Source organism: Kogia breviceps, chromosome 5 (assembly GCF_026419965.1).
Source record: "Kogia breviceps isolate mKogBre1 chromosome 5, mKogBre1 haplotype 1, whole genome shotgun sequence".
NCBI classification, from domain to species: Eukaryota; Metazoa; Chordata; class Mammalia; order Artiodactyla; family Physeteridae; genus Kogia; species Kogia breviceps.
Genome location: NC_081314.1, coordinates 11,975,576 through 11,994,991, shown reverse-complemented (window position 1 = coordinate 11,994,991; position 19,416 = coordinate 11,975,576). Strand labels below are relative to the sequence as shown.

The window sequence follows — 19,416 nt, the reverse complement described above, 5'->3', positions numbered from 1 at the left end:
CCGGGTCTGACATAGGCTTAGCCACTTCTTAGCTATGTGACATACTGCTCATTCATTCCATAAATATTCAAAGCTTACTCCGTGTCAGGTACTTTGCTAGGTGCTGTGACTACAAAATACCCTCAAAGAGCTCACTGTTTAGGAAAGGAGGCAAATAAGAAAAAAGGAATCACAGTATGGGGTGTTAGCAGTGCTATAGAAATCAGCTAAGGAGAATAGGGAGCATGTGAGGAGGGCATGTGTTTTCCAGAAATCTTAGCAGTTTATCCTAACAGCTGGGTTACATCTCTTGATGAATAAAACTGATTTTACCTCTGGCTCACATTTAGTATCTATGTAACCTTGAGCAAATTATTAGTTTCTCTATGCCTGAGTTTCCCCATATTTAAAATGGAGGTATTAATAGTATCTGTCTTCTGGGTCGGTTGTCAAGCTAAGTAAGTTAACACATGTAAATAGCTCAGTCATACCTGGCACAATTAAGGGGTCAGTAAATGGAGCTTACTACACTATACTACTGGTGCTGCCAATATATAAAGGGCATGATGGAGAGGTTCCTGTTGTGATTTTTTTAGGGAGTTTTGGCGGCCACAACAGTTTTTCCACTTTTATTTTAAAAAATGACAGGAGGAACAATGGAATGGAATGTCCTACTAGTAATGTATATCAAATTAAGAGAAGAGATGGTACAACACACTAACTTGAAAATCAAGGGCTTCCCTGGGGGCTCAGTGGTTAAGAATCCGCCTGCCAATGCAGGAGACACAGGTTCGAGCCCTGGCCCAGGACGATCCCACATGCAGTGGAGCAACTAAGCCCGTGCGCCACAACTACTGAGCCCGCATGCCACAACTACTGAAACCCGTGCACCTAGAGCCCATGCTTCGCAACAAGAGAAGCCACAGCGATAAGCCTGCGCACCACAACGAAGAGTAGCCCCCGCTCACTGCAACTAGAGAAAAGCCCACGTGCATCAATGAAGATGCAGTGCAGCCAAAAATAAATAAATAAATAAATAAATAAATATATATATATATTTTTTGGCGGTATACGGGCCTCTCACTGCTGCGGCCTCTCCCATTGCGGAGCACAGGCTCCGGACGCGCAGGCTCAGCGGCCATGGCTCACGGGCCCAGCCGCTCCACAGCATGTGGTATCTTCCCAGACTGGGGCACAAACCCGTGTCCCCTGCATCGGCAGGCGGACTCTCAGCCACTGCGCCACCAGGGAAGCCCAAAATAAACATATTTTTTTAAAAAATCAAGCCAAACTCTAGTTATCTTTAATATTCTAGAAATTCTTTTTGCTTAAGTAATTTCTATATGATTAACTTAAGGAAAGTGAAAGAACAATTATGAAAATGTATTTATATACTAAACTAAGGGTTTTACAATAATCCCTGCCCTTTTTGCAATAAAATGTCTTTCACTGATAATATGCGAATCAGGGGAGCTGGAAGATAGGCCTGTTTTTTTGGAAATAGGAAGATAAGGGATCCAATATCATCTTTAGAAACTTAAATTTTTCATTCAACTCAGTAAAAGTTTTTCAAAGGGTGAATCATAAGGAAATCGGTGGAAAAATCCTTGTTTCCTAAATCTAGGTTAAGAAATATTTAAAATACCACTAAAGGGTATAAACTTTCAGCTATAAGATGAATAAGGTCTGAGAATCTAATATATAACATGGTGGCCATACTTAACACTCTTTTGTATAACTGAGATTTGCTAGAGTAGAACTTGTTTTCACACACACACACACACACCACACAAAATACATAAATGAGGGTGATGGATGTATTAATTAATTATATGGGAGAGATCTTATCATTAAGATGTACATGTTAAGTATCTTACAATTTTATTTGTCAATTTTAACTCAGTAAAGCTGAAAAAAAACAAAACAATTTTCCCCAAACTTAAAAAAACCCTCATAAATATGCAAACAAGTAATCAAAATATAGCACAATTAAGCCACCTGATTGTGAATCACCATATTCATATAGAAATATATGAAAAGTAAGCACATAGAAAATTTTAATTTATTATAGAATGACATGCATGTTAAGCTTTAATTTTAGAAAGTGTAACGGTGTACATTAGAGTCTTCTAGAAAGCTTATTAAAAATGTAGATTCCTAGCCCCATCCACAAATAATCTGACATTACTTTGAGTGCAAGGATTAATTTGTGCTTTTACTAAGCACCTCAGGTGATTTTCATGTAGGCGGTCTGCAGGCTACACATTGAGAACATATGTGTGAGTTTTTCAAAAATAGAAAAGATGCCCAAAAACCAGATCTGGATTACCAGCATCATATAGACTTAAGGACCCTAATTATTTTTATCCCTCTATTTCTACTTCCCCCCCAAAAAATCTGTTTCATAAAATGAACATTCCTGAAAAGGAAGAATATAAATTTTTCTAAAATTAATAAATGTAGTAGATCATGGCCCCAAAAAAGAACTTTGTACGCTTCACATGGCTTCAAATTGTTTTATCGAACATTTATTAAGAACCACATTTGGGGGGCTTCCCTGGTGGCGCGGTGGTTAAGAATCTGCCTGCCAATGCAGGGGACACGGGTTAGAGCCCTGGTCCGGGAGGATCCCACATGCTGCAGAGCAACTAAGCCCATGCGCCACAACTATTGAGCCTGCGCTCTAGAGCCCACAAGCCACAACTACTGAGCCCGTTTACCTAGAGCCCATGCTCTGCAACAATGAGAAGCCTGTGTACCACAACTAGAGAAAGCCCACGCGCAGCAAAGACCCAATGCAGCCAAAAATAAGTAAATAAATTAAAAAAAAAACAAACCACTTTTGGCCAGGAACTGTACTAGATGTCTTCATTTATCTTAATATTCCCAAGAATCCTTTGACAGTTCCATTGTAGTGATTAGGAATGGGTGCTTTTGGCTTCAAGTAACAGAAACTCAAAGTGATTTAAACCAAAAGTAAAGGCATAGAATAGCAAAGATCCAGAGGTAGGCTAGACATTAGGATTGGTTGAGCCAGTAATTGAAGAATGTCAATCAGGTTTTGTCCATCTCTGCTTTGCCGTCTAAAGTGGTTTCCTCTAAAGTTGGTTTTCCTCTTGCTCATTGGATAGCTGCTGGTTGTGCCAGAGATTTCATCCTCTCATTCAGTCAGGAGGAGGTGTTGCTAGCTTTCCATAGCTCTTCCTGGATAGTAAGGGCCTCACATTAAATTAAATTAAGTTAAATTAAATTAGTGATTGCCAAATAAATCACTGTGGCAATCAGATGGGATTCCTCCCTTTGGCTTTTTTAGACTATTTTTTCCAACCTTTTTTCACTTTTGTTTGCCTAATGAGTCTTTTAGACATTTTCTTCCTAAATTCCCCTCCCCCATGAAATTTTAATGCCATAGATATTAGTATATCTGTTATTCACTGTATTGCTCTATACATAAAAAGAATAAGTTTATCACCTTACCCGCAGAATAAACGGTCTACACTAATTCAGGGTCACTCTTGGAGCTGTGGATGGGGTTAATTTTCCTTGAAGCACACATCCATATATGGACACAGAGCAAACATGCGGGTTCTGGTAGGATAGAGAAAGTAGTAAGGAGTGGATTCCGGGTAGGCAAGCGACATTTGCTACTATTCATCCTGAGAGACAAAACAAATAATTTGTTCAAGTGCTGGTAAGTTATACAATCAATTCAGACCAGGATTTCTGACTTCAGTAGCAGTGTTCTATCCACTAGAATTTCGTTGTCCATTTTTAGTTGCCTTGGAGGTAACTTCAAAAGTGGAGAGAATCTTGGGCGTGTAGAGTCAGACAGTCATGGGTTCAAATACTGGTTCTGTACGTACTGGTTGCGTGAACAGCTCTTTTGAGCCTTCTGGCCTTCATGTTCTCCATTTTAAAATGAGAGATTATAATTTCTTTATTACCAGGCTGTTAGGATTAAACAAACTGAACATGTAAAGCAACAAGAATAATGCCTTTATAAATATTAGTTCCTTTCCACTATTATTTTAATTTTTCTTTCTGAAAAATATTAAGTGAAGGCTTAGGAGTCCATGGTCTAAGAAAAAGAATATTAGTAGAATTTGCAGAACTATTCACTGAAAATTCATCTCCTATTCCCTTTCAAAAGTTGTTTATTTTTTACAGAATGGATACTGTAGTTAGCATACTTTAGGAACTGTCAAATCCACAAACCTTATTCCAGGTATGATGACAATTCTCTATACTGTAAGCTCTGTAAGGATGAAAGGAAAAGCATATTTTAAATGGTTTGTAATGTGTGTTGGTTGCAGAATAGCTGAATGTTAAGTATAATGAAAATTTATAAAATGCTTTTAGTTATATTGTTATGATCTTCTGGTCTGACATTTACAAAAGATGTTTATGAATGTTCATCTATTCTTTCTTTTCTAGGACAAATCTATTAGCACTAGTTTACCTGTCTTGGATTTAATAGATGCCATTGCACCAAATGCAGTTCGTCAAGAAATGATCAAGAGAGAAGACTTTTCTGATGAGGACAGGCTGAACAATGCTAAGTAAGCCTTTATGGTTTATATTAGAACATAGTGGCTCCTTTGTTCTTAACCCTTGCAGGTGAGGCTATGATGTCCTTAAAATTCACATTTTTAAGTACAATTTATGTGAGGAATATGATTTAAAGACTCACAAACTTAACTTTCTTGTAAAGTTAACCTTGTCAAAATGTTTCATTCTTTTGTTAACATATATTAAGTGAAAACAAATACCAAGATATTTTTCTTGTCTTTTCAAGATACGCCATTTCAGTTGCTCGAAAGATAGGTGCCCGGATATATGCCTTACCTGATGACCTCGTGGAAGTGAAACCCAAGATGGTTATGACAGTGTTTGCATGCTTAATGGGAAAAGGACTGAACAAATTAAAATAATGAAACATTTATTATGATTTTCTGCCACATTAAACACATTGAATGCCTCACAGTTTACAGAATTCTGAAATGTAGTGGGTATAAAACCAGTGATTATTTGTATGCTCAAAACAGTTGTATGAATCATTAATTAATTTAATATCCTGTTCATACTAGCTAGGATTTGTTGACAATTAATTTACCAGTCGATACTGATAAGAGTGTGTTCATTTTCAATATGATATTTTATGATTAAATTATTGTTTCCTGAAAGTCTCATTAAAACAAGACTAATTCATTCTTTTTCATGGTTCAGAAATGATCAATGCAAAACTTCTTCTGCAGGTCCTGCTGTGAAATGTGTTTTGATTTTGTGTGTGTGTTGATTTTGATCATAAATGTATTCAAAGTCATAATCCAGTTTAATCCTTTTATTTTTTTTCCTCCAACTATGTGAAGTGGTCCAAAACTTTAACTATTCTGTAAATTTCTATAGTGTCTAAAATTTTTAAGTGACAAGTATTGTTCATTAGCATTAAACTTTTTTATATATAAGGACTAACTCATGAATAAACTTCAAAGTACATTCTCTTATATAAGTAGCAGGAGCTTTTTACTTAAAACTTAATTTTAACTGCATCGATACTTTACATGTACTCGTTTGGTAATACAGCTTTAACTATGACATGCAGCATATATATGTTGCTAAGACGTTATTAGAGAAATGTGTGTACATATACATATGCACCTGAATTACCCAGGTTTTCTTAAGTGGTATGTATACAGTCAACCCTCCATATCTGATGCATGCATATCCAATGGTTCCACATCCACAGATTCAACCAACTGGCGATCAAAGATATTTGAAAAAAAGAATTCCAGAAAGTTCCAAAAAGCAAAACTTAAATTTGCCAAGTGCCAGCAACTATTTCCATAGCATTTACATTGTATTTACAACTATTTAAACAGTATATTAGGTATAAGTAATCTAGAGATGATTTAAAGTACACGCAAGGATGTGTGTAGGTTATATGCAAATACTAAGCTGTCTTATATAAAGGATTTGAGCATCTGCGGATTTTGGTATCCTTTGGGGGGGTCCTGGGACCAGTCTTCTGGATACTGAAGGATGACTGTATTGGTCAGTTAACCAACATTAAGTAATAACTGTGCCCCCACTAGGTGCGTAACACTTTTCAGCGTGTAGTTATCTGGTACATGAAGATTTCTTTTAGAAATATTCATTTTGGATGTGCATATAGTTACTTTTCAACTGACTTCAAACACTGGCTACAGCTCTCAAGACATGTTGATACCATATTATTAGCTTCATATTACACATGCTAATTTTTGATATTCTAGCCCTAAATAATTTAGAATATGCCCACTGAATACCTTTAGTAGAAAGTAACACAAAGCTAATATTCAACATATTTTCACATTTTTCCCAGTTTCCTTCAAATTGGCAATGTTTGGTTAATGCTTATGTTACTTGGCAGTAGCTTTGCTTCAGACCTATTTTTGTCTGAATTTTTTAGCAGTAGACCAATTCTGTTAACAGTTGAGTTCAGAAGTTTACTTCCTTCATCTTCCACTGTTAGTGCCAGTGACCAGTACTGCTGTGCAACAAAAAATGCTGTCACTTTATCTCACTGGGAATGAGTAGTCTAAACCCCCTTGTTTCTACCATGGATTAAAACATACGTGATGGTAAGAGTACGACTACTCATGTGTTTAGAATAGAATTTTTTAAATGAAATCATCAACAGGTGGAACGTTGAAATATATTCTACAAAAGAGATTTCCTTTCCCTTTATCATTTGATAATTGTTTTCTTATGTGAAGATTAAAATATGTTCTTGCTCTTCTGTGAGATTATTTAAATCGCTTCCTCTTGATTTTTTTCACCATTATATTCACTAAGTTACCTGATTTACATGAAATTTGGCACTTTAGAGTGTTCTTTCTCTCACAAAATATATTTAATAAAAATTCTGTGTATGTACAAATGTGTCAGTATTTATTTCACTTAAAGAAAAATATATAACTTGGAAAATTAATCTATCATAAACTTATTTTCCAGAAAAGAAAAGAGAACAATTCCTACACTAATGAGTAAAACAGCAACAAAAAATTTATTATTTGGGGAGGAGTGAAGATGGTTCTATGATTCTTTAACAGGAAGAATTTTAGGAAAGACCAAGTATGTGATTACTACAAATGTAGTTTGTGATGAAATAATTTGAGTTAGTCAACAAAAATTTGTCTATTGTGATCCAGGTATGATACTAGACACTGGGGATTCAGCTGAGAAAAATACAGACAAAGTTTTCTGGCCTCATGAATCTTATTTCCTAGTGGAGAAAGACAGACAGTAAACATAGGATTTGTAGATGGTGATAAATGCACTAAGAGAAATAAAACAGGGAAACGGATAGAGACTTAGGAACTGGGGTGAAGATGCTTTTAGTTTGGGTGGGTCAGGGAAGGTCTCTCTAAGGTTGTGATAGTCAGGCTGAGGTATGCATGGTAGGAGGAGCAGCCAGATGATAACTGTTCAGTAGAAGGAACAAGTGCAAAGGCTGTGAGGCAGGAAGAGTCTTGCAGGCATTTTAGGAAAAGAAATAGGCAAATGTGGCCTAAGAGTAGTGAGGGAGAGGTAGAGAGTTTGGAGATGAAGACAGGGTCTATTACTTATAGGTCTAGATCTGAATCTGGATTTTCTCCTCTCCATCACAACTGGAGTTGTGATGGCTCTTCAGTATAGGAGGTTCGGTGAGTTGCTTTAAGTAACATGCTGCTTCTGAATCTTGCATGTTCATCATAGCTCTATCAACGGTTTCCATATCACAGATGAAAAATAAATCATATAGAGGATCTTAAAATACCCCAATTTACACTGGATGAAAAAGGATCCGAGAAACAAGAGAGAATATTCTGCATCTGAAATGATTCAAAAAGACTTCTGAAGATACAGTTGCAGCACTAGCTTACTTTGAAGGAGGAAAAACCCTCTAATACTTTGGAATGCCTCCTAGGATTATCTCCTAAAGTAAATTGGAATTCTCCTGAGTCTAAGAAATCAGTCCAGCCCCCGTGGGAGCCTTATGGAAAAGGAATCACCTAAACCCAGAAGCTTGAAAAAACTTCAGATTAAAGTGGTTTCTATAGTTCTGAGCCATCTGAATTTTTACCCTTAAACACTCTGGAACTTTTGGTTGGGTCCAGGTTACAGTTGTTCTGCTACTGAGAAAAAAATTTTACTGGACTACAAAGAGTGTGTAAGTACACTCACATAAACTCAAATATGTACCACTCTGTTCACTGGCCACAGTTACAATGAGCAATTTTGACATTCCACTAAATACGCAAACTTAGAACTATATTAAACATTAGAGAATGGGGCAGATTTATGATCTACTAGAGATAAGAAAGAAAAAGCTAAAATGATTTAATAGATAACTGTTTTGAAGTAAACACATAAAAATGTTTGGAAAGGTTGGGAAATCTTGTCTACCTAAGGCCTCTTAGAGAAGATCGAAAGAGCACTGTGAATGATGAGAAAGATATATTTAGGAAATTTGGGAGTTAGAGTTGGCCAGGACAGCGATGGAACAAATCAACCCGAACAGAATAGGAAGTATTTCTCTCAAATACATGTACTCAAGTAAATTTATGTATTGCCTTAAAAACCTAAGCACTATGGGCGCAATTTAGATTTTTGCACAGTTGGCTGTGGAAAGCAATAATTATTCGAGATACAATTTCCAGTCCCCCTCCCTCAGCTTTTAAAGGTGCAAGAATATGCTTTAAATACAAGCTTAATTTAAAAAAAATATTCAAGGAAATAGCACTTACTGCACTTCGGTTAGCTTTTGCTTAAATAACACTCATCTTCTAAAATTTGAGTTATAAATATGAAGATGAACAAGAAACCACTGTAAGGACTATGTCGTATGATCCTAATGATGTGCTTATCCAATGGTTACATGCGAATAAATGTATGATACTAGAAATGTTATGCCAATTTTATATCACAAAGGAGTTTTTTTTTTAAATACAGTTTTAGGAACAAGAGTAGCTAGCCCAACATAATTACCCACAGACAACACAGGTCCGGTGGCGTGGCGAGGGCCCTGTCCTTTCCGCTTTAGGCAGAGGACAAAGGAATATGCAATAATTCGACAATTCCACGGGGGGGTTTCGACTAAACGTTAAGTCATCAGAGGCTCAGTGAACCACCCCGCTGCATGTTTAACTTGTGTGCAGCCCGAGACGGCGGGGAAATTACCTCAAACCTGCAACCTGGTTGTGGAGAGGGTACACCTGGCCATTCGCCTTTTTCCTCCGAGACTGGAAGCCTTCCAGGGGGCGGTGCGCTCGCGGACCCCGCCTCCGCCCCAGGTCCCGCCCACCACAGAACCCGCCCCGTGGTCGTCGCTCTCAACGAGCGGAAGATGACGTGAGGAGAGCTGCGAACATCTCTGGGCGCAGCTCGGTCGGCGGTTTCCACAGCCCTGGAGCACGGCTGGTGCAGAGTCGCCTCTTGGAGCTCCTCTCCCACCGATTTTCGTCCTCCTCTCTGGCCGGGCCGCCCCCTGCGCGGCCCCTGCGGCTCCTGGCACGGCCCCGCGCTCGGCTGCCGCCCTGGCGCGAGCCACTCTGCCGTCCCCGGACGGACGCGGACCTGCTCGGCCTGGGCGCCGGCGGCTGGGGAGGGGGCGCTGGCCCCGGGGCCGCGCATGCGCCGCCACCAATTTGGGGCTGTCGGTGGAGGGCGAGTGCTGGCTCCGTGGGGAGGCGACGCCCTTCGGGGCCAACGGGCCGCGCGCCGAGGCGGCCGTGGGGACGACTCATCCCTTTTCCAGCCGGGGGTCGGGGCTGGGGTCGGGGTCGGGGCTGGTGGGGGCCCCGCCCCCGTCTCCTGGCCTGCCCCCTTCATGGGCCGCGATGATGGCGGCCCTGTACCCGAGCACGGACCTTTCGGGCGCCTCCTCCTCCTCCCTGCCTTCCTCCCCATCCTCCTCTTCGTCGCCGAACGAGGTGATGGCGCTGAAGGATGTGCGGGAGGTGAAGGAGGAGAACACCCTGAATGAGAAGCTTTTCTTGCTGGCATGCGACAAGGGTGAGAGCTAGGCCCCTTTCTCTGCTTCTGGATGCCCGTGTCCTTCACACCCCTCATCCTCTCCCCAGCCTCAACTCGGGGCACTCCCTCTTCCTCGTGCGCCGAGCGTCTGTTCGCGCCGCGCCCGCTGAACCGCCCGAGCTGCCCGGCACCGCCTCTCCCTTGTGAGTGCAGAGCTGTCGGGCGGGAGCAGCCGCAGGTGGCGCCGTCCGAGCGCCGCACCTGGGGCGGCGGCCCTGCCCGGTGGTCTCTTTAAGTGCGGTCAGGTGCAGGTGTTCGGGTAGCGTCGTGGGGGCCGGGACCCTAGGGTTTCAGCCTCACCTGCGCTACTGACCACTTGAATGACCTGGTCTCCCGCTTGGGGCTTTAGTTCTTTCTTTCTGGAAGCCCAGAGGTTTTGTCTAGTTTTGGACCTTTCAGTCCGAAAAAATCCCATGTCCTTGCTTAAGGTTCCTCCTGCTTATGGGCTCTCAGCTGGTTTATTGTTTTCTTTTTTCTTTAAAACCTTACTTGTATTATTTAACTGCAGCCACCTGGTGCCTTGGTGTTCAGTGACTGTCGAATGGCATTAGGTATGTCAATATCCTAGGTGGACATAAAGACAGCACTTTATGGAGGAATTCTGCCTAAGTTCCAGAGTTTCTCCAAATTTATGGAACAACTTTGTTCATGCTTTTTATTAGAGAGGAAGGTTTATTGCTCCTCATCCTTCTTTGGGAAATAAAGGTAGTGCAAAATAATTACAGGGCAAAAATGTGGAATATATTTAATGCGTTTTTGTTTTTTTAAAAAATCTGGAAATCGATCACTTTTATGGCGATAACAAAGTCTCCTCACTTAAGCATGCTTTCTATTGATGAATATAATAAAAAGAATGGGAAATTGATTGCCCTAAGACTGCCTTTATTTCCTACATGTAAAAAAGTGCTGTAAATTTTCTTTCTAAATTTATTCAGCTTGCCTTCCATTGCCCATGCTTGCTTAGGAAAAATGTTTAGGATCATGCAAACTTCCAAAACATAAACCCAAAGGGCAACTTACACTGTGAAAAGATTAAGTACAGAGGATTTTTTTGTTTGTCTGTATGTGTTTTTTTTTTTTTTTTAATAAATGACAGCCTCCTTAACCACTTTTACTTTGAGATAGGATTTTATTTACACAACTTTTTGAAAACACATTGATGTATAAACAAAGTCCACCCCTGTCCATCATGAGTCCTTTTATGATCTTATGTAATAGTATTGAAGTATATTATGAAAGCATTTGTGAAAGTCCACCGTGGACAGGTTCATACAGTCTTGGAAATGTGAAGAAACATAGAATATATGTCTATAACCTCATAAATATCATTGTCTGTGGATTATGTAGAATTATTTAGTATTTCTAGAGTGGATAGTCTGAGTTCTCTTCCTTCAAAAATTCTCTGAGAGAGGAAGGGAACAGATTGTGTTGTACTAGAATTAGTAAGTGGCTGCTACATCTACCCCAGCTTATTGAGCTATGGTTATTTTAAAGCAAACAGAAATTATGTCAAGAAAGGCAATTTAATATTCCTGTCAAACTGAGGACAGAGGAATGTCATAATGGAACATAGCTCGAATAAGTACTTGTATGGTGTGTACATTTAGGATTATTGCATGACATATCTCAGAAGAGTTTGAATGTATGACAGTTCTGTAGCCTGTCCAGTAGTGCCAGCTGAAATAGCCTTGATGTTCTTTCTTCATCAGTTTCCCTTTTATAACATCATTAAGATCCTTGGAGAGATTTGGCTTTTGGGGTAGGGTGGAAAGTAAATATGCATGCTTTTTCTTCCCCGTATAAATTAAAACATTTTTTAACAAGTGAGATTAAATAGGTATTTTCTGTTTCAGGTATGTTGAAATGAATTCTTAGGTTAACTTTGGAAAAATGGCTTATTTCTTACGTGTACTTATGGTATACATTTATGCTGAAAAAATATATTTGAGTTATAGCAGGGTTTTTTTGTTTACTTGTTTATATTCACTAATATTGTTAAACCTTTTTTAGCATTACCCAAACCAAATCTAAAAGTGAAAAGTTTCCTGAAGTAGCTATAGTTTCCACTATTACTTTGGAGCTTTCATCAAGCCAAATGGCAAACATTGACGGAGACAGCTTTTGGGGTAGAGTGCATATGCTTTTCTTAGATGATTTCATTTAATCCTCACAACCCTGTGAGCCAGATGTTGTTATCCACATTTTATGAATAAGGAAAATGAGGCTTAGCAAAATGTTAGAATTACTTTGCCCAAGGTTGCAATAGTTAGTTGTAGAACTCGGATCTATTTTGAGCCTGTACTCTTAACCACTAAGTTTTGATCTAGTTGTATTTGAATGAATGAAAAGCACTTGTGTTAGAAAAGACACATCCATATTTGGATTTACTAATTGGAAATTAAACTTGCTCTCTGTGCATGTTTTATTAACTGTGGTTTCCATAGATTATATTTATCCAATAAAAGTAAAAAGCTTTAATAGCACAAGAGCAGATCCACTCTAGAACATCTATGTTTCTCATCCTTTTTTCATTTATCAGGTTTACACTACATGTGTAAAATGTCCGTAATGTATTCCATTTAAGGAAAATTCCTAAAGCAAAAATTGTGGAGATGGGGTCATGTGTTTGTTAGTGGATGGGTGACCCTTTGAAAGGTGTGTACAGATTAAGGAGTAAAGAAAAAAGGTAGGAAAGAAAACGATTTTAATAGTTTGATTTTATAGTGTGTACAGCTAGCTTTTATGTAAATTATTAGTCCAATAGATCTAGGCAAGCGCAGATCCAGGTAGTGGCGACTTAAATAGTGGCTATTGTTGATCTTGAAAGTGGGTCAGAATAATCTCAAAGGTAACATCGGTTCTTTTTCGTAAAAGAAGAAAAAGTGAATTGAAGGCTCCTGTGCCAGTTATATAAAGCTAAGTCTGGCCCCCCACCCCACATAAAATTCTCAGAAAGTACACATATTCTTTTTAGATGTAGAATGCTGCAATTCAAAGGTAAATGTTAATTGAAACAAGAGCTGAAACAAGATTGTTGTTTTATGGAATATTAAGCAGTGATTCTTACCACCCAAGTCTTTTTCCTTTCACACTGAGAATTAGTATGGTAATGAGCCACTTTTATTTGTGGGTGACAGGGGTCTAACTTCAGATCTGCTGGCTGGAGAAAGAATTAATACCTTTATTTAGGGAGCACCTAAACTAAATATAGTTGTTAATTCACCTCTTTGAAAGTAACTGTTGAGTAGATGGTAGCTTTAGTATTGAACCCTTTAATTTGCTGATGATCAGTAATCAGTTCTTGTGTAGAAAAAGAAAATGATGAAAGGATTCAGTCTGGATTCAGTCCCTGCCAACTTTTCATGAAGAGCATTTTCAGGAAATTCGATTTGCAATAAATAAGTCAGGAGGCCCTTCCTGAAATTTCAGCATGGAGTCAGGGGAGGGATGGAGAGAGCTGAATTTCACCTTTATTCTTGGGCTCAGTCTAATAATCTAGATCTGTGTCACCTTTGTGGTATTGATTTGCTGCATTGTATGGAGGGTGCTTTGATGCCTGAATTCTGCTTAAACTTTGCATACCTTTGGCTTAGCATGCTTTTGAAATGGGTAACATTTCTGGGAGAAGTAATATTAAGCTGTTGTTTTAATAGCATTTAATATATTTAATGGGACTTTAAAAAAAAGCTATTTGAAAAGAGATTTTGAAGTGTTTGGGGTTGGAGAGGATGGCAGTGGGAAGAAAAAGTGCAGAGTACTGGGTACCGCCAAGAAGTTTTATGTCGACAAGGGACACCTGATGTTAAGAGGTATGTGCTGTGAAGGAAGAAAACTTTACAGAAAGGAGAGGCAAAGAGGGTACTATATACAAAATACTACAGGCATTTCACAAATTGTCATTAGTATTTAAGCATTTAAGATTTTGTACAGGAGAGTTTTTCAAATCACCAGTGGTGCCATAGTGTATGGTTCATCTTTATTTTAACAAAAAAGACTCTTAAATCACCAGAATCTTTGTGGATAGTTTTATTGTAAGAGGCTAATCATTGAGCAGCTAGCTGCTTCTTAGTAGTATAATACTGGCGTTTCTTTGTAGTGATTACAGAAGTGTGCTTCTTTATTTCATTTTTAACTTGGTGTTCTTTTCTGTAGTTCATCATCTGACTATTTTGTTAGGACACTGGAGAAAGGTACTTTATCAAGAAATAACTGATTACATCCCTATCCTTTAGTAGCTTCTGTAATGGAGATGCTCTCTTGTGCTCTGGTGAGGAGCAGTAAGGGAAATAAAGTATGTTTGTGCTTAATAGATCTGTCTGAAGGGCAGAAACAAATGCTCAGTTTAACTTAAATGGCCTATTTATGATTTGGAAGATGGGATATTCTTAGTATACAGTCAGTCTATTATCTGGGCAGTTAGAAAAATGTAACCCAAGCCAAACCCCTTTACCTAGTATATTATAAACTTTGGGGAAGGGTGTTAAAAGATTAAATTTTATTGTATGGGTATTGTTGCAACCTAAGAATAATTCCTCTTCTTCCATGCTTCCAGTGTTAGAAATATCTTCCTTATAACTGACCACCAAATTTAATGATACTAAGAGGTTTAAGATCTAGGATTAGTAGTTTAATATGTAATGAGTTCAAAAGCTATCACTAAGAGGTAAGTAGTGACTTTTAAGAGCCTAAACAAATTATCAGGACTAGAAGAATTCCAATACCATATCAGTATAGTTATGCGATTCAGTGGATTTTCTTTGCATGCCCAAACTTTGTGACCTCTAAAGTGGTGATCAGCACTGTTATTAATAGGTCCTGTTAATTAAAAAAAACCCAAAAAACTCCTATGTTTATTTTCTGGTCATATTTGTTGATCCATCACTAATCCTTTTATATTTTTTGTAGCTTAATTTATATTGATCCATAGTGTACTTTTTCAGTTCTGTAAATATGTATAATTTAAATGTATGTGAGATTAAATTTAAGCAACACAATAAATCCTTTATGAAACTGTGTTACTGCACACCTGATATTAACTAAAGTTTTATACAACTTGTAACATCACTGTGAATTAGATCTCAAGGCATATACCAGACTCTAATTACAAAGTAAACATTGCTTCTAATAGATTCAAGAACATGTTAATAATTTTTAATTTATAAACTAATTTACTCTAAAAAAAATCAGCATTACCTTCTATGATATAAGTATAATTTTTTCCTGCAGCAGTGTCTGCTCTTTTGCCAAGTGATATTCATTATCACTAATAGTCTTAATTAACAGACATAAATGGCTAAGAAATTATAGTAATAATTTTCTTTTTCCAAAAATATTCAGCATACTATGGACAGTGCAGCATACCATGTTACTGAGTATCTAATTTTGAAGGTTTCATCCACAACAATGTGATTACAAACATGTTGGGGTCTATGATAAATATTGGGTTTTGCACATTTGGTAAAACTACATTTTAAATTGTCTTCACTCTAAAAGTCTTCCATGTGTGTGTTTTTTTTCTTTTTAGAATTTGGTTCAGACTAATTTGAAGTTTGCTGTAGAGTTAACATTTTAATCAGTATTGTCACTATTTATATTTCCAGATCCAACAATTGAATTTGATCATGGCTTTATATTTTTTTACTTCATCATTCTTTTTCCTCTTAATAATAAAATCTTCTGTTCTAAGTGTCTTTAGTAATAGTTCAGTAAGAATGTTGCAGTTGCCATAGTCAAAAAGTTTGTTAGAAAAACTTGGTTTGAAAAAATACAGATTTTTTGACAGATAAATAAACTCTCCAATACTTCACAACTAAATGAAAATTTGGTTACTATAAAATTAAACTGACCGACATTAATACTCCGATTTCAGTGATGTTGAAATTTACCATCATATGTCAGAAAATAAAATGAGATGGCAATGAAAAAAAGATGATTACCAGTTCTTCACTGATACTATAACATATCTCCACTGTCTTTCTCAAGTTGGCCAGGGTGAATTTGTTGCTAAGGATCCATGGGATTACAACAGTATTTTTATATGCTATTTCATTTTTTAAAATTGTTGGTTAGGACTCAGTACATTGTTTCATGACTGCTAATGGGTTTCAACCTGCAGTTTGGGAAACATTGGTGTAGAAAGATCACAGTGGGTAAGTGGGAGAGAGGCAAAGATCACAGTGGGTAAGTGGGAGAGAGGCAACAAGGTAAAGGCAGAATGATAGCAAGGCCCAGGTACCATAATTGTGGCATTTAAAGTGTGATTAAAAATCTTGAGGATTGAAAACCTGATATGATTTGAATTTTAAAATGATCACTGTGAATGCTGGGTGGAGAGTGGATTAAAGAGGTGGTGCTGGAGTAGAGGTGGGCAAACTGCAGCCCACAGGCCAAATCCACCCACCACCTGTTTTTGGAAGGCCTGTGAGCGAAGAATGATTTTTTTTTTTTTTTTTTCTTTGCGGTACGCGGACCTCTCATTGTCGTGACCTCTCCCGTTGCGGAGCACAGGCTCCGGACGCGCAGGCTCAGCGGCCATGGCTCACGGGCCCAGCTGCTCCGCGGCATGTGGGATCTTCCCAGACGGGGACACAAACCCGTGTCTCCTGCATCGGCAGGCGGATTCTCAACCACTGCGCCACCAGGGAAGCCCTTTTTTTCCTTTTTGATTTACACTCTGATTGTTCTTTTCCTGTTTCTTATTCATAGACTTCCAAGGGACAGCTATATTTGCAAGTCACTTAAAATCATTTATTCATTGTATGTTTAAAAAGTAAGATGAAATAAAACAAAACCCACTTTGCTTTCTTTCTCCATTTAATTAGCATTTCTCTTTTGACTTATTCCCCTTTCACCTGCTGCACCAGCTGGTTAGCAGACAAGTATAGTGGGCCCTCTGTGAAAATGATCACCTCCATAATTATTCTCATTTCCCCCGATGAGTTAGCTGTTTTGTTGTGGGGTAGAGTGAGGCAGAAGCTTATCTGCATAATCCTGACAGGTCAAATTTCGCTTTGAAATATTCTGACATTGGCCTCTACCAGCATTAGTCATAGTCTTACTTAAGAGTTTTGTGAGCTGAATATTCTATCGTTATTTAATCTAAACAGCTTCATTAATGAGATGTGTGTGTGTGTGTTGGGAGAGTGAGGAGGAGACTAGGAATTTCGGACATCTTTCCCTTTTACTATACATACCCGCAAGCATATACACGTTCACACTGCTTTTCCAAAGTATTTTCGCCTGTAAAACCTCTTCATAACATCCTCCACTTATTACTAGATCTCATTTTTAACCATTTAACAATTAAATGTGTGTATGTATTTGAGATATAAAACTTAAATCCTTTAAGCTTATATCTTATTTTGATAGCAGCCAGTCTATGTTTTTAGACGTTCTTTATTTAAATATCTTCTGAAAGTTCTTCTCCTTATAATCAATCAGTTATGAATTTTAAACAACTTTTATTTTAAACTGTACATTTAAATTTTTTCTATTTTTTATATTTGCAACTGACGTACATATTCTTTTATCAGGGTATAAGTTTTCAGCAAGGAAATGCTCACATTTTCTTTGCACATTTCCATATACAAAAATGAGTTTACATTTTTTAATCTTTTAAATCAACAGGCTAAGTTTTCTTTACAGTCATTCTTATTTAATATGTCATGGATATTAAATTATGTTTGTATATTGTTATTTAGGTGACTATTATATGGTTAAAAAGATTTTGGAGGAAAACAGTTCAGGTGACTTGAACATAAATTGCGTAGATGTGCTTGGGAGAAATGCTGTTACCATAACTATTGAAAACGAAAACTTGGATATACTGCAGCTTCTTTTGGACTACGGTTGTCAGGTACAAGGCTAGATAATTTTATCCAGTAGCTTCTAAGTACTGTTAGATATGCCATGTTTTCTCCTTTCTTTCTAGTTTCCTTCCTCCCTTCCTTCCTTCCTTTTTTCCTTCTTTCCTTCCTTTCCCTCTCTATTTTTCTCCTCTCTTTCTTTCACCTTTTATTTTGTTTTGAGCTACTAAAAATTTAAAAACAAACCAAAAAAAAACCTTTTAAAAAAAGTATAGTATTTTGACTTGATTTATCTCTTTCTTCCCAACTTTCACTCCTGCCCCTTATATGTTTTAAACCATCCGACAGAGGTAAATTATCATGACTTATTAAAGATGACTTTGTTTTTATTACTTACATTATTATATTACTATTTACCTTATATATCTAAAAATAGTACAAGTGTTCTGGAAGTGTCAGGGGAACAGGTATTTCTGTGGCCCATATAATTTACAAGCATAAAAACAGAATACTCCTCACTTACAAAGCAATTTTCAATTTGATTTTCTCCAAAGTTTTATTAAATTGTCCTTTTTGTCTGAAATTTAGTGTTCGTTTATAGCTAAAGGTGAATGGATGTTTTTAAACTGGGAAACATTGACCTTTCTGCTTGTCTTCATATCATTTCGTGTAAAAAAGCAGGCATGTGTATGTCCTGAAAGAATTCAGTTAAGAAATCGGAAGGAAATTTAATAATATTATTTTCCTTCCTTTTTGGTTTGCTTATGATGGGACTTAGCATATGAATTCTGGCTCTTTTTTTTCTTTCAAACAGTATGGTTCTTTGCTCTTCTGTAACTTTAAACTAATGAGACTTTTTTGGGAGTGGTATCAGGAAGTACTCATGGAAGATTTTTTTAAAATAAGTAGGTTAGTCCTATGTACGTTTCTATTATATATATAAATATAATACATATATATGTATTAAAACATGTGGTACTGTCTCTATGTATACATATTTAGAGTAGAAATAAGTTGCTTTCCCAGAAATTTCATTTATCCAGAACCAGGAAGTAAGTGAAAAATACCTCTGAGCAGCCAGGGTAGATGCGGTGAAGTTTCCCATTTATGAGCTTTATCATAGGGGTAATCTGGAGTCCTCCTTCAAAATCTGTTTTTTCTTACTTTAGATTCCACTTTAACAAACTTAACTTAGTTTTCTAATCCATAGAGAATTACAGGGGCAACAGAAAGGGCGTGAGGCTGCAGCAGAAAAAAATTAGGCACAGTACCTCTGACTCTTTAAAGAGGTCAATAGCATTAGATACCTGTTAATCTCTAAGGGAACTGTATGTTAGAGTGGTAATTGTTGTTTATGACAATGGCCCAGAGTCAGTAAAGGAAAGTTAAATTATACTCAGTACGTATTACTTTAGAAGAAAGAAGAATATATATAGTACTTCTGAAAGCAGAAAACTTCCATCAAATTTGTTTAAATTTCAAAGTTAAACACTTAAAGGCATAAGCTTCAGTTACCTATAAAATAATGTCGCAAAGAAAGTCTCTGATGATTCTATGTAAAAGGGGTATTACGGTA

At 37.5% G+C, this 19,416-nt stretch overlaps 2 protein-coding genes and 1 long non-coding RNA gene across 7 annotated transcripts in view; 2 read left to right on the top strand and 1 right to left on the bottom strand.

The window, feature by feature from the left end:
* The window catches only part of PLS1 (plastin 1), a 105,581-nt gene extending 100,099 nt beyond the window's left edge, over positions 1–5,482 (top strand). Inside the window, exons 15-16 of the mRNA XM_067033625.1 lie at positions 4,414–4,538; positions 4,775–5,482. Of these exons, the coding sequence (XP_066889726.1) occupies positions 4,414–4,538; positions 4,775–4,910 (261 nt within the window). The 3' untranslated portion in view covers positions 4,911–5,482. The remainder of the gene's footprint in view (positions 1–4,413; positions 4,539–4,774) is intronic.
* LOC136794220 (uncharacterized) lies at positions 1,847–9,250 on the bottom strand. The gene is made up of 3 exons (XR_010840612.1): positions 9,181–9,250; positions 3,457–3,635; positions 1,847–3,183 (listed from the first exon to the last, which is right to left on the bottom strand). It is a non-coding gene; the product is annotated as an uncharacterized lncRNA (long non-coding RNA).
* A 118-nt stretch (positions 9,251–9,368) lies between these two features.
* The window catches only part of TRPC1 (transient receptor potential cation channel subfamily C member 1), a 67,165-nt gene continuing 57,117 nt past the window's right edge, over positions 9,369–19,416 (top strand). For 2 of the 5 annotated variants that reach the window (XM_059063801.2, XM_059063800.2), the window contains exons 1-2: positions 9,369–10,014; positions 17,736–17,890. In XM_059063801.2, coding sequence (XP_058919784.1) covers positions 9,840–10,014; positions 17,736–17,890 — 330 coding nt within the window. In that variant the 5' untranslated portion in view covers positions 9,369–9,839. The remainder of the gene's footprint in view (positions 10,015–17,735; positions 17,891–19,416) is intronic. The other 3 variants (XM_067033621.1, XM_067033619.1, XM_059063799.2) reach the window with 2 other exon arrangements.